This window comes from Perissodus microlepis, chromosome 17, assembly GCF_051167445.1.
Source record: "Perissodus microlepis isolate ML-2025 ecotype Zambia chromosome 17, ASM5116744v1, whole genome shotgun sequence".
Classification (NCBI taxonomy): Eukaryota; Metazoa; Chordata; class Actinopteri; order Cichliformes; family Cichlidae; genus Perissodus; species Perissodus microlepis.
In genome coordinates this window covers 26,748,507-26,764,192 of record NC_140477.1, presented here as the reverse complement: position 1 = coordinate 26,764,192, position 15,686 = coordinate 26,748,507, and the positions used below count along the sequence as shown (strand labels likewise).

General features: G+C 39.4%; 1 protein-coding gene across 1 annotated transcript in view; it reads left to right on the top strand.

Moving 5' to 3' along the window:
- Nucleotides 1–795: 795 nt before the first annotated feature.
- Nucleotides 796–15,686, top strand: part of gmds (GDP-mannose 4,6-dehydratase) — a 179,656-nt gene continuing 164,765 nt past the window's right edge. Inside the window, exons 1-2 of the mRNA XM_084910240.1 lie at nucleotides 796–1,076; nucleotides 15,100–15,144. Coding sequence (XP_084766366.1) covers nucleotides 978–1,076; nucleotides 15,100–15,144 — 144 coding nt within the window. The 5' untranslated portion in view covers nucleotides 796–977. The remainder of the gene's footprint in view (nucleotides 1,077–15,099; nucleotides 15,145–15,686) is intronic.

Genomic DNA, 15,686 nt, shown 5'->3' with positions numbered 1-15,686 from the left:
CCCACTCCTTAATCAGTAACTGATTATGTGAATGAATAAACCGGTGAATAATTAAAATTAAATTAAGTTGTGGTCATTCTTGGCTTTGATGATGTTGTTTACTACAGTAATCCAAATTAATGTGTATTTTATTGACATGATTCATACATTACTGTAGATGGGTGTTTTCTTTTAGTCATTTCCTTTTATCATTTTACCATCCTTTTATCCTTTGTTCTATCATGCTATTGTCGCCCTAAAAACATACAGTTTTTTGTGTTTTTGTGGAGGTTTTTCCTCACTTTCTAGCCAGGCTGTAAATATTCACCCTCGCTTTCTTCATTTTCCATTGTGTTGTATTCAACTTTTGTGGGTGTTTGAATAGTTTTTCTATTTGTTGGTATTTTCTTCAGGTGAAGTGCATTTGACCTCAAAGGGCCACCGTAGACTCAGGACCTCCTTGTTGTGAGGCAACAGTGCCAATCACACTGTGCTGCCTATATATAAACAAAACATAAAATAATCAGGATCACAACACTAAAATGTTTTATTTTTAAACTACATTTAAAAGTTTCAGTTGTGCTCAGGTTTGTGAGTTATGGCCTATATTGTGAACAAATACTTGCGAAGTGTTCAAAAGTCTTTTTCTTAGCTGTTAGAAACAACAGTTATTGGTTGCACTTCTCCCTCCGTCCTTCTAGTGACGCTGTTGCAAGAAAAAACTATTTAGCGCTCACATGCTTTCCTCTCTTTAGGCAAGCGTCTTTTACTGCTTCTTCTCGCTCGGTTCCCATTGGCCAACTTCATCACGCTTCCTCATACGTAACAGCGTGCAGCGGCTTCCAGCTTGGTTTACGGAAGCGGCGGAGGGTCGGTGGTACTCAGACGGTAAACTGACGGAAGCCTTTTGCTTGGTCCGGTTGGTCAGTGAGGCAGCAAACCGTAAACATTCACCCGGTCAGTGAGGCAGCAAACCGTAAACATTCACCCGGTCAGAGATGGCTCAGTGCTTCGAGACTGCCACCGTTAGCTCCGATGTTCATGGAGAGCCGAAGAAGGAGAAGAAAGTAGCCGTCATCACCGGCATCACCGGGCAGGTAAGGTTACTGCACTGTGGGATGGGATGGACAAACCCCAGTTTATAAAACCTTGCTTTCCAATGGCGCACTTTAATCGTCACTGCTGGTGAAAGCGTCAGTACCTCCTCGTTCGTGGTTAATTTTGAGAGGAAACGTGTGGTTAAAGCTGCCGGTGTCACTTACACCTGTCAGGAGCTAGAAATGCGGTAATTCACCATCCCATTCAAATGTGCTCTTTGTGTATTTTACATTGAAATTCTCCCAGAAAGGGAATTAATTTTGCTTCTCATTCATGCTTTAAGGGAAAACGCTTCTGCTCTTTCTAGTCAGTTGTCTTTGTACTATACTTCCAAGTTTTCAAGAATGTCGTCAGAGTATACGTTTTTGGCTCTGCGAGTCCACACACAGCCAGTGACAGCGCACTGGTGTCAGATAAAGTGAGTCAAACAGGTAGTTCAGGTGGAACTCGTCATGCTTTCTGGTTTGTCAGCTTTTCAACCTGTTCTGGTCACAGACAATGTGGTGATGTGAACATTTCAATTAAAAATGACAGAACATGAATGTTTAGGTGTCTCTGTGTAGAATTAACCTTAAACCTTTAAACTCTGTAAACCATCAGCTGAGATTTAAAAAACAAAGTAAACAAAAAAAGTTGCCTAAGACTTGAAAGTAGCCACCAGCAATCCTGCAAACCATGCTACACAGTAACCCATATGTACAAGTTTATGATTACAATACAATAAACAGTAAAATACAATAAAATTTGTTGTTTCCAGAGACGCACAACAGACCGTGAATGGCACAGTGAATGACACACAGCAAACCATAACGAAAGGCAGTGTTGACACTACTCTAGAAACACAAGTCATCGTGTCACATCATCAATTTGTAGACTAGTTTGGACGAAACTATCAGTTACTATAAATTATTTCCATTACTGGTCAGCTGCAAATCCTCTGAACTTACTGCTGTTTAATCATCACATTATTTCCTGGAAAGATAAGCTCCGGGTTGCAACAGCCCATTGAACAAGTTCTTTATTGTGGAGCCGGATGTTTCCTATTCCCAGAGTGATACAAATCTAGCAGCTTAACTGTCAGCATTTATTAAGGATGAAGCACATGTGCTCTTTTTGAACAAAGCAATGTCACCATGACACAGCTTCACACACACAGGTGTTGAGCTGTGATGATAACCAGCGAAGTCAGGCGTGTTTCTTAATTAACTACTTGGGAAATTATGGTGGTTCGGCCAGCAGTGGAAGCACACGTAGGCAGTCCATACTCCTGTATAGATAAATAAATAAATAATAAATAAATGAATATAAGTGGACCAAATATTGTCACATGGTTTGTAGTGACACATTTACTTGGAGTTAACTTGAATCTTTCCCCTGCGTGAACGACAAAGGACGGGGAAAAGCTACAAGTCTACAAAGTCATCAACTGATGTAGACCACAGTAAACAGAACTAGAGATGTGGAAACATGGAAAAAGTCAGCAGTTGGTGCAGCATTCCGAAGTAATAGAAATAAGACACAATTCCATGGAAAATGCATGTACTGTCCAAACTAATACAAGAGATGCTTCAGTGTTGTTCTACAGATGACAAATGTAGCTACTGCTTCATCGTAGAGCCTTTAGCAGTCCTAAAGGAAGATTATGTAAAATTAAATTCAAATTTTCTTATTTCTTACAAACTTAACAGTGTAATTTTTTTTATGCCAACAGCTAACAGTAAGTAGACATTAAAGTAAAAAGAAAAAAGAAAATGAAATGAATCACTGAGTGAAGTGAAGTGCAAAACATAAAGGTCCAAATAGGATGCTGAAGCATAGCCAGTTTATTACAGCCTATTTTAAAGCATGCAACTCGAACAAGAAGTAACACTGTGACATGACATGTTTTAACATTACGCATCTAAAACAACAGGTGATGCCAGAGCTTCTGTAACATCACTCTTCATTCAATATATTTGCCTTTTATTTCATTTATATTCAGACATTAATTCGATATGGTCAGCCTTTCATTGTAATAAAGAAATAATTAAATACATACATACAAAAAAAAATTGCATTCCCCACAGTCTCCTTTATCCCTAAAGCCCAGGTCCTTTACCAGAGGCCTGGGAGATTCTTTGCTGTTCCTAGCACTGCACTCTTCTGAACAGAGATCTCGGACGTTGCTTCTGGGATCTGCTGGAGCTGTATGATGTAATACAGAGAGAAGCTAGATAGCTAGGCAAAGGTGTGTTATTGTGGCTGATCCTCACAAACACAAAGAATGGTAACTTTATTTTTAGTTACTACTACTGCTATGTTCCCTGACATTTTCTCAGACTCTTTTTATGGGGATCACCTGCTCATCAAACATGTTAACAATTATAAATGGCTTCAAGCTCACATTCACGCTTGTGTGACTCTGAGGCATTTTTCTGTGATACGTGCACACATTTCTGCATCTTTTTCACTGCAAACACACACTGTATATTATTTATGTTACGTAACATTTAATAGCGTGCTGTGATTTGTTGTTTTTTTTTCAATTTTAAATTATAGTAAATTTTGTATTTCAGTTTTCAGTTTGAATCTTTGTATCTCATGGCAATGCACACACTTAAAGCATAACTTTTTAAGGTGTAGTCCCCTTGCTCTCTGTTGATGCGTGTCAAAGAAACCACAACAATTTCCGTGTGCCCGTGATGTAATGGTGGTATTCAGTCGTACCCCCCCAAACACACACACACACACACACACACACACACACACACACACACACACACACACACACACACACACACACACTTAAAACCTAAAGATTTCCCTCTAGGGTGTATAGTCTCATGTAACTACAGCAGTTAAATGTGTTAGAATTTTAACTCGCCAGTAAGTACTTGAAGTATTTTCCAAAATGTTGTTGAAGGTTGTTTTTTTTTTTTTTTTTCTTTCTTCTAGCTGCTACCCAAAGCCATCCTCATGACCTCATCTCCTTGTTGCTTTGGAAAGCATAAAAATCCAACTCCACTGCATAAAGAGCTTACATCCTGGTCATATGTGTGGTTTTGTCATTTTACAACACAGCAGCTCACCAGTCTGACGAGTTTCTAAAGTCCACCATTTAAGGTTAAAATCCCAAAGCAATCTTTGTCTCATATAACTCAGACTTGTATAAACAACGGTCCCATAATGCATTAGTAACACAGTAGTATGTGGATGAATTCAAGTCAGCGTTTATATATTGACATTTAAGTTAGTCCCTAAGAAATGGCTAAGCTAAGAGTGTATTTTGAAAACAGGAGGGAGGGATAGTATCATTTTATTGACATTGCCAGTAAACCTGTGTGCCTTGTTTGTAGAGCTAATAGGGCTGCAATTAAAGGATAAAGACAGCGCTATGAAACACAACATTGGGACAAGTCCAAAAACCTGGATACATAGCAGTAGGTGCAGAATTTGGAAGTTTGAGAAGAATCTGATAATCTGATGTCACATCAAAGCAAAGCCAGAGAGCTGCTGTGAAAGCAGGTTTTGTAGTAGCAGAGAAGATGGAGGAAGAGCTTTTGAAATACTCCATGATTAAAGTGTGCGGCATCTTGTGTCCACAGAAAAACACAAGCATTTTCAAATGTTGGCTTAAGCACAAATACTGTTGCTGATTGGATATGTGATCTTGTCTCTGATTTACAAGCACAGTTGATGGAAAAGGGAAAAGATTTCATTGAATACTCCGTGGCTGTGGATGAGAGCACTGACACTAGTGACACAGCACAGCTGGCCATCTTCATCTGTGGGGCTGCAGTTTATGTGTCATAGAGGAACTTTTGGGCTTTAAATCATTGCATACTACAACCAGGGCAAAAGGAATCTTTAATGAAGTATCTAAATGTGTAATTGATATGAAACTGCTTGGAACTAATTTATGGGACTGAAAAACAGATGGAGTCGCTGCGAAAAAGGTAGATTAGTAGGAATGATGTGGGAGAAGATGCAGGGGGTGAACAGAACACTATAGTGCAATGGGGCGAAAAGTGGAGGTGTAAGTTGGTTTTTCTGTGCGACATAACAAAGCCTCTTATTGCACTAAACCTTCAGCTTGGGGGATGAGGCTGTGTGATCACAGATATGTATGATGCGTATGTATAAGATCTTTTCAAGTCACTCAAACGCAGCAAAGGAACTTTTCTCACTTTCCCTATTACCAAACAGTGTCAAGCCAAGTCACCACTACGGTGTTCGCAAATATGCATTCTGCTGATAAAGTGAACACGCTTTGCACTGAGATCACACAGTGCTTTGGTAGCTTTGCAGTGCAGAAATATAATTTTGAACTGGTATGTGATCCATTTAGTGTTGATGTGTAAAAAAAACACCTGTACGAACTTTGCATGTGACAGCTTTAAAAATCTTGAGACTGCAGGTTTACTAGTGCAGAAAGCACATTCAGATGACTCACATGTGTTCTACAGAATTTTTTCATTTCCATTAGCAATATAATACAGGGTAGGGCTGTGCGATAAGACCAAAATCTCATATCCCCGATATAAAACATTTATCGTCCTGACAACGATATAAATCACAAAAATGTAATATTTTCTGTAAATTCTGTGAATCTCGGGCAGCTCGACTTACGTGAACTTTTTCTACCTGGGCGTCCTGTACCTGGAGTCGAGTGTTTTAACCGATGCATGAAACTATATTTTTAGCCATAGGTTGTAACGGCCGCCTTTTTCTTTGTATTTATTACACGGAGTGCTGCGGGGAAACGCCTGTTCTAACGTTTGAGTCTAAGGTTTATTTTTTAGCACCTGACGGCTCGTTTTTGCTTCTCATCCGTAAGCACTGTGAATACTCTTTCACGTGATTCAGTTTATTTTGAAAAAAATCAACAGGATCTTGAGCTTTATTGTGAAAGGTTTACGTGGAAAACAAACAAGCGGACAGCGGAGCCACGTGATGGTTTTACCGTCATTGTTGCTAACGTAAAAACAGGCGCTTGTCCGTCCATAGTGTGGTTATATTAAATATAAGAGAAAGAGAGAACTTTAAGAAATTAATAAAGCCACTACAGTGACCATCAAAAAGATGAAAAAATATTGCTGTAAACAGTTTATTTTACGACACGACGAAACAAACGATAGCGTAGTAGGAAACGGTAGACGTTTTTATATCGTCATCCGATATATATCGTTATATCGAACAGCCCTAATACAGGGTGTATTGTTAGGGTGCATTAATACTTGCTTTACACTCTTTTGTTCACATCAATTTTGTGCTTTCAGCTACCTGTTTCATAACAGGATTGTGAACACACAAAAAAGCTTAAACACTGAAGGAAATAAAAATGATCAAAAAGATGTTTTTATGTGCAGGTTTAAATGAAATTTTCATTTCCTTTGAGCTCTTCTTTGATCTTCACCAACTTATTAGAGAAATATCTGTATCTAACATTTGTTTTGTCAACTATTCAGAAGGTTGGTAGTTTGATCCCCAGCTCCTGTGTCTGTACGTTGAAGCGCCCTGCACAAGACACAACCCTAATGGGATTTTTCAAATGAATAGCTCCCGGGACAAACTTCAAATTTTGGCAATTGTGTCCACTTTTAAAAGGTTTTGTTGACTGTTATTCATGAATACTAATTACAAGAAGCTTGCCTAAGAGAGATCATACCAAGTCACGACTTACAGGCTTATTAGAATTGTGCAAACGCCGTTTTAGGACTGTTTGTTTTTTATATAGTGTATTTACATATTTGTTTGGATTTGTGTTCTTAAGTCTGAAAACGTAAAGAGCTGCAGTCTTACACCTGATTTATCCTACCAGTGGCAAAATTACGCTGTAGCCCAACGTACACAGTGAGCCATTTATTTTGTATGCCCCTTATTTTAGCATAACTAATACCACAGTTTAACCAAAGTTCATTTTTAATGTTTCAATGATTTTCTCTCTTTTTTTTTTTTTTTACATGAATGTATTTAGATGTTAAGTATTGTTGTTTGCTGTAGTCAATTTTGTCAGTTTATTAGTAGGTTCAGAAAAATAACTTAACGCCAAGAGCTATAATTATTTGTAAAATGATTACAAAGTAACAACTTAAGTATTTGCATCATTTGCACACTTTTAATAAATCACTGCATTTGTTTGCCATTTTCTTAGAAAAATATTAAGGGATGGGGGGTGGCTCCAGATGGTTGCACAGTACTTCACATTTATCATTAGGTGTTTCTTACAGGGATAACGAAATAAAGATGGTGCACACCATTGGACTCTAGTGTTTTCTCACTTTTCCGCTAGTTGATTAGTGCGAGCACATTGTGAGCACAGGTCTACATCAAGCGACAGCGAGCTGGTCCTTATGTTATAGTGTTATTTTACTATTTGTGTATTCAGTACCAGTGCGTGTTTTGTGTTACAGCGCGCTTGTTTCCAAATGGAGTGGCTGGAATTGGTCAGATCTGTTCGCATTGTGCTGAGATGCTGATGGCGATGTCACACTAGCAGTTTCAAGTCTTAGCCTCTTTAGCCAACCAGCATTCTAGACGCAAAGAGTGTCTAACATACAGCATCACTGGATTAGTTTAGTATAAAGAACAGCTCCTGTTTTCTGACTGTACTGAAGATCATACAGATGGAATTTGTTAGTACTCTGTTATAAAGCTCATAGACTGTAAAGTTATTGCCTACAGATAAAAGGAATAAAGATGTAGTCTGGGAATTTTATTTTTTAACAATACAACACTCTAGGATTTTTAACTACTATTTCCAAGATATTCTAATCTAGTCAATTTAATATTAAAGGAAACAGAATTTGTGTCAAACTTTCAACATTTTCAATGTATTATAAATGTTATATCGATATGACACGAGAAGATTCTGCTCTCGTTACCTGTTCCTTTACTCATAGTCTTTTTACGTCCCACTCTTCCATGTATTTGTTCTGCTTTATCTAAAGAAGTGGAAATAATATAACCTGTCCATGACCTAGATATCAGTGGTGTGTGTGTGTGTATGCCATATGTAGCGTACAGATATAAGAGGAATTTCTGTTGCCATGTGATGATTTGCACTGAAGCAAACTTAAGCAGAAACCTGAGAAATATTTCATGGTAGGGAATAAAAGTAGTCCGTTGACCTTTACCAGAATCCAGCCCTGGAGAGACAACTTTCAGCGGCCTTGGAAAGTCATTTTCAACATCTCACATTCCTTTAACAAGCAAAGGTCCATCTCCCCTCACCCTCTTTAACAGGAAAAAAGAATAACAGTGTTAATTCATTTTTATTTCACCAGTCATGGCTTTACTGTTACTGACTACTGAGAGCCTATGCAGGAGGCAAGCAGGCAGGCATCTGGATACAACATCTCAGAAGTCACTTGTCAGGCCACCGGGGTCACTGCGATGCTGTAAATCAGTTGGCTAACTACTGTTCATAAATTTCAGGGCAACACGCTGCTCGGCCTGAATACTTTTGACTGCTGTCTTGGTGTGAAGTATTGGGTTGAGAGAGTGTGAGGTATGGGAGACCACCTGAGTGCCAAGGCAAAGCTGTGGAGCTGGGCAGGGGTTCTGGTTGATAGTGTGGTTTTTTTATTAGCTGGGGTTACAAAGAGGACAGGTTCACCTTTTCTGTTCCACAGTTAAACTTTACTTTGGCTTTGAGACCAGCACTTCTTTCTTCAACCCCTCTGGTTGGGAAAACAGCGCTACATTGCAGTATGACCCGCAAGCTTTTTGATGTTCAACCTACAGGCCTCTTTTCTTCATCCTTTGTTGGTGTTTTATACACTCTCATTCCTTCCTTGCCTCCTTCCCTAGACTCCACTGTTAGCAACACTGGATAGAGTGTTTGCCTGTGCCAGTAATAATAATCATAAAGCTAAGAATCCGTGCACACATCTCCGCTGTTGCTCATAACGGCTGCTGATGGCTCCTTAAAGGCCGAGTCCTCCTCTGAATGAAGTCTGTCAGCTTCTATTTATTCAGGAAAAGAGATGTAAGCTAAGTCCAGCTGCAGTTAGTTGTAAATGGTAAAAAACATAGGTGCATCTACTACAAATTCTCATGAGTTCTCGACGTCAGAGGTCAAGTTTTCCGAAAATCCTGCGAATGCGATAACCAGAGAATGAGGCGACGTAGGCTTTTGAAATTGATACCACAGGTGTAGCTACAACCTCTTTTCCACTAGCACCGGCTCAGCTCAGCTCAGCTCGACTACTCATTTTTGGTCTTTTCCCCTTACAATAGATTAGCGCCTAATGTGCGTGGGGTTGTTATAGCAATGCGTCTGAAAGTCCTAAGATGTCGTCATTTGTATACGACATAAACACAGCTCAACAATGGAGGATGTCCGCTGCTTGGTCTACAGCTCAACTCGGGGTCCTCAGTGTTGGTTTTTGTGTCATCGTTTCCCTGATTGCTGGGTTTCAAAAATTCTAGCTTTGTGAAGGAGTTCCTCTCATTACTCGTCGAGTGACACCATTGAGCGGCATGCAGCGTGACATCACATTTTCTGATTGACTCAGCTGTACTTGGAACCCCAGTACCAAGTACTACTCCTTAATGGAAAACCCTAAAAGTCGAGTTGAAGAAAAATGCTTTACTAAAAATCTCGGATGAGTTTGAAGATCAAAGGTCAGACAAGATCAGTTTATTTATTTTTTTAATTACTAGGATGTTCACATTGATACCACAGGTATATCTACGTCTGTCTAGCTGCCAGTATGTTTATACTAACAGTTAGCAGTTATTCAGTGATTCTTACTTTAGTAGAAGGCAGGTATATTGTATATTTTCCAGCTCTGCATCGTTATCCCTTTGAACACAAGGACATTTTAGATGAGCCTTGTGATATATTAACCGTCATGCCACTATTTTCATTTCATGTTTCATTGGCATGTTAGAGGGACTGCACAGTACATACTTTAGTTTTTTGATACGGTTTGTGTCCTGAGGGCTAGAAGAGTTAAGTGACCTCAGCTATAGTATGGCCATGGAAAGTCCTTGTTTCTAATGTAACTGTATACACATACCACATGCTTCCAGCTGAAAGTCCAACCACTAATTAATGTGCAAGAAATGTGAAACTGCATGTAAGTGCACACAAACATACTCCTGTATGTGGTATGTTAGTACTTAACGCACACTGGTAAAATAAATCAGTCTGAAATGACTTGTCAGGTCAGGTGGTCAAACACGGCCTGCTGTGGTTTTCTTTTTCAAAAATAGAAAAGTGGCTGCGAGGGTGTCCTAAATATGTGCAAGAGCAGGGAAACAAACTGAGTGACAGAAAATTAAAAGGGACAGTTTTGACAGTTAACTGAAAATCTTAAACTCACTTAAACATAAGGTTTGCATAAGGGTTTTTTTTTATACTTAGATTTAAGTCACACACAAAAAAAATACTTTTTGACTTTAGTCTTTGATCTTTTACTGTTCTAAATTAAAAATAGTGTCCGTAGATCTTAAGGCTGTAGGTCCTTGCGCAGCTTCTTAATTGCTTCTGCGAGTGCTGTTCACTCATTATTTCAGGGACATGCCTGAATGGTCCTAAAGTAGAGGAAAGAGATTCAGGCTGCTCTTCACGTAGCACACCAAATGTTCCTACTTAATGCAGTGTGTGAGTCTGCGTGTGCACAGGGTTTTGTGTATCGTGGTCTGTGATTACAGCTTCATTATACCATATCAGGCCTAATTGCAGACTAGTGGCATGCTTGGCAGCTTCTGCCTGTGGTCTAAAGAAAACACATTAGAGTGATTCATTTGTAGCTTATGCACAATGACAAATAAATCCATGTATGGCCCCTGTGTTTACATAAATCATGTTGGTAAGCACACAGGCTAAGCCCTTAAAATTTCAGACTGGGAATAAAAACGTTTTCCATTTGGGCTTTTTCTGCTTAATGTTGGACAGGTGATATCAACTTACTTTGGTATTTTAGGTCACAAAGCTGACCCAGTGAAACAACTGGATACAAAATCTCACTTCACCAGCAGGGGGTACCAAACTCACAGTGTTCATGTTTGTCCAAAAACATCAGGCTCTTTGGTTAAAGCCATGAGCATGGCTGTGTTGTTCTAAGTAATGCTTGAAGACATCAGAAGAAGAACTGTTTGGTCAAAACCAGGTTAAAAAAACCTTGGATTTATTAACTGGGTTAAAATCACTGGATGGCGTGTTTTTGTATTTTTGTTTGTTTGTTGTTGTTGTGTTTTAATTTTTGACTTGTAATTTTTATTGGATGTCTTAAACCTGTTCTAAACAGTTTGGCGTCTAGCATACACAATTAGTTCATAATGTATTTTTAATGTGTATTACAGTGTAAATAACACTTTCAGGCTGTTTATAAGTGTAAAACAGTTCAGAGTATCAAAAGAAATACATTTTATTTTTTAATACTTCACTTCATTTCACCTCATTCTTCATTTTGAACTGTATATTGTGACTCAAATCAGAAGTTTAATCCTAAAATTTTGGGTTTTAATATTTGTGTGTGCAAGTTAAGGTTGTATTCTTTAATGCTTAAGTAGCAAAGCTATCTAAAGTCTAATCTGATTTACTTATTTATTCAAATTTATGTTGCTACTTTACTTTAGGGTCTGAGGGAAATACAGTGCCGTACGTCTGTGCACTACAGAAGGAGCACATCATGTTTTTAAGTGTATTTAAAGTGAAAAAGCAAAAACTGAATTACTTTCCTCTAACCCCAGACTCATGCAAACACAACAGGTTCTGATACAGAGGCCTCTTAATGAAACCACACGATGATGATCCGTTAACAATTGTAATATTGATGCTGATTGGGGATAATGATAGCACTCGTGCCACATTTTAAACACAAGGATGGATTTAGCCGTTCAGCATTGACATTTGCTTTTTTCCTGCCTTTCTCCTGATCTTTTTATCACTGAATGTATTTTGCCTTAATCTTTGTTTTGCGTTCTTTTCCATTACGTTCACTGACATTTCATTAGGATAGAATTTTAAGTGTATGGATTTCTAGTAAATCTAGATAAATCTAGTTACTATTATTATTATATCACGTAATTATGCACAGTATTTGTGTAACACTTAAATGCTGAACATGCCCTTATGTTATTTGATTTACTACTTGCAGCACCTTTGCTTACACCAAATATCTCCACAGGTATGCATATATACAATATGCATTTACACATAAATAAACATTTGTCACATTGTTGGACTAAACTGTACTTCGAAGATTTAATCAGGTGGAGACTTAAACTTCAAAGTCTGTTTGGCATTAGATTACTGCAAATGTAACATCACCCTGTCAGGTGATAAATATGGTGGTCACACCTGTATGTGTGTTGACATTTGTGCTCCTCCTGCAGAATTACTTACTCCAGATACTCATTGAGATTCTGAGGTCAGACTCAGAATTAGCTTTCAGATGTGAGACAGTCACTGTCCTGTGCTTGGCTTACGCCTGTCACCGAGCAGCCTCTTTTTAATACAATACAAGCACTATAGCTTTGGAGAAGAGTGATCATATTGTGTCATAGGTGTAAATGAATCTTTGTGGTGTGGCATTGACCTGGCAGGTGAACGTGCGTGTACTTGCCCCCCTCACTCGCAGCAAGCGCCAGGCTCCCCATAACAGGAAACGGCGAGGTGAGGCCAGGGTTTATGGGCTAATATGGCCTCAAAGGAGCCTCTTGTTTTGAAACAGAGCTGTAGCTCTTCAGACTTGTTTTCCATATTGGTCTGGCATGGAACGCATTGACCCTGGCACACGGGCAGGAAAACATGACACCGGCCGGAGCTTTGAACGCCGTGGGGACGGGTGAGGGGCTGCCAGCGTCCATGCCCATCTCCCACGTGGATTTAGCCAGAAACAGGTTGGGCATCAGTGCCAACTTACTGCCAGGTTGCTCAACCTGCAGATACAGGATCTCTAAATAGGCATGTAGTGTAGTACAGAGGGCTGCAGCTATAATCTGTTAATTAATCATCTGGTCTATATGTCGAGCAAACTTTTGCAAAGAGCCACAATGTATTTATCTCACTGTGTTTGAAACGCCAGTTTTTACTATATTATACAATTATTGATACAAATGAAATAGCTGTTGGTTTTAATTAACCTACACCAGTTATTGGTGCAGTTATTGTATGTCATCCTGCACCAGAATGGCCATTACATAATTGTGTTTTAAAAACCAAAAGGAACTAGTGAGTTGGACCTGACTGCAAAAAGAGACAGAGAGCAACTTTTCAGGGTAACTCCACCCTAGAGCATATACTGCTTCATCCGCCTTTTTGACCACAATGGGGACCAAAAATCAACAAAGGGTTGTATTCAGTAAGACGATACTACAGATTCAGCTTAACATTGGGGTTTGTCAAAGGGGGGGAAATATCGTTATAATTGTTATTTGTAAAGTAATGTTTTGGATTATTTATCTGGTTGGGGCAGTCGCTATTGCTGACATCCAGAAATCAGGCACGAGTATGTAAGTGAGAAAACAAGCAGACTTTGAACTTAAATTCACCTTTTTTTTTCTGTCACATCCAGTATTTGTGCCGTTATTGTCTCTTCAGTGATCCGTCATCTCTCAGGCCTCTGTGTGTTTGCTTTTCACGCCGTCTTTTACCGTTCGCCACGTTTGCCTTGAGCTGTGGTCAAATGGCGTTGTTTCACAAACTGGTTTGATATGAGACGACGCCTTCATCAGGTTTTACTATGTAAAATCAGCCGTCAGAAATGTGCTTTGAGAAGTACATAAACAAGGTCACCCAGGCCTTACTACGACTACCTTGGATATGTTGCAAGAATCTGATCAGTTCTGTGACACTCGTACTGTCATTTATGCTTTTGTTTCCTCACGTTTAAATGATTGAAATGGTCTTCCTATGGGCGTCAATCAGAAAGCATTAAAACGGCTTCAGATTGTACAAAATGCTACAGCAATTCTGATTACAATAACCAAGAAAAAGGAACAGATTTTATGCCTTTACACTGTTGTTGTTATAATTATTATTACTATTACTGTCACTTAAAAGTGCGTGTAGCCTAAGACACCACCATCCTGGTGCTGAGTGCAGGTTCCTGCATGCTCCCCAACCTCTAGTAGCCTTTCCTTCTGCGGTCCTTTCCCCCCACCTTCACCGTTTCCCCCAGACATGAGGAGGAAGCCTCAGGCTGGCATCTTGGCAGTGTGGCCATACGTGTGTGTGCGTGTGTATGTGTGTGCGTGTGAAGGGGATTGAGGGATGAATGCCATGACTGGGTCGGAATGTTCCACAGTGTTCCAGAACGTGTGGTCGGAAAATCTGAGCAAGGAAAAAGACATGGAGTAACATGGGTGAGGGGAACAAGACCTTATTGACAGTGATCGTGCTCTCACATCACCAGCACACGTACACAAACACACACACGTTTTAAAGTAGGTCCAGTGTGTGCCCAGCGATCCTGATCCATGTGGACGTCATGCCCGACGATCCCAGGATCCATTATTAGCCAGTACTGAAGTATTTAATTTCAACACCGTAGTAGAGGCTCTGGAATTTTTATTTTACTTATTTATTTATTATTTGACTGCTAATTTTATTTTTCTTCCCTCAACAACATACCACAAATTTAAATCCAAAGTTGACCTCAAGCTTAATTGTGACTTAATGTGTTAGCTTAGGTCATAGACACATCGCCAGAAATGTAACTCTTACTGGACTGAACAAGAGAAAATACTATTTTATTTATCACACCACAAGAATCTATTTCTTTTTTCTCTGATAAATCACTTGTGTCCTTTAATTATATTCCTAAATCCTCAGTTTTAGTAGGAGCATTGAATTTGAATCTCTGGAGTCTGTAGAGGAAATAAAAGGTGCTCTAACACATCAAACATTTTCTCATCCTGTAATCATTTAAACTTTGTGATAAAATTAATTCAGCCGAAATGGGTGGTGAATGTTTTATCGTGTTTTGGTTGTGTTGCTGTGAGTTGGTGTGTATGTGTGAATCACACTCTTTGTCTTTGCAGTGTTATTTGACAGGTCTTAACTGGTGTTGTCTTGTGCTTTTTCAGGATGGTTCCTACCTGGCGGAGTTCCTGCTCGCTAAAGGCTATGAGGTAAAATAAAAATCCCCTCTGTACACATATACACGCACGCACACATGCACAGATGCACATATGTGCGCAGATACTCGCGAATGCCAACATACACACAGAACGACATTCTGTGTGTATGTTGCCGCAGTCTGTGGGTATTCCCGAGGGAGTGTGACGTATCTTGACAGTCAGCTACTTACACTGGCTGACTCACACCTCACCCTGATAAGGCCCCTGGTGCTGCATGAGCTTTTTAACCCCTGTCCTTTTACCCCAGGTCAAACCATTAACAGGGAAATGGTTGTTATTAGACAGCCATACGAGTGAGGTCACTAGCTTTCACCTGCTGTTCAGTGTGCTCAGGAACACGCAAAGTCAACAGTCTGTCAGTGAACTCAGAGGCTAACAATGGTTTCTTTTTCTTTCTGTCTTTTTAAGTTGTTTAAAGTTGTGTGTGTGGGAGGCAGTAATATGTGTCTGTGCTGCTGGGTGAGATTGGATGGGTGAATTCTAAAAATGGAATGGACAGGATAGAGAAATAATGTTATTCTCATAGAGAAAAA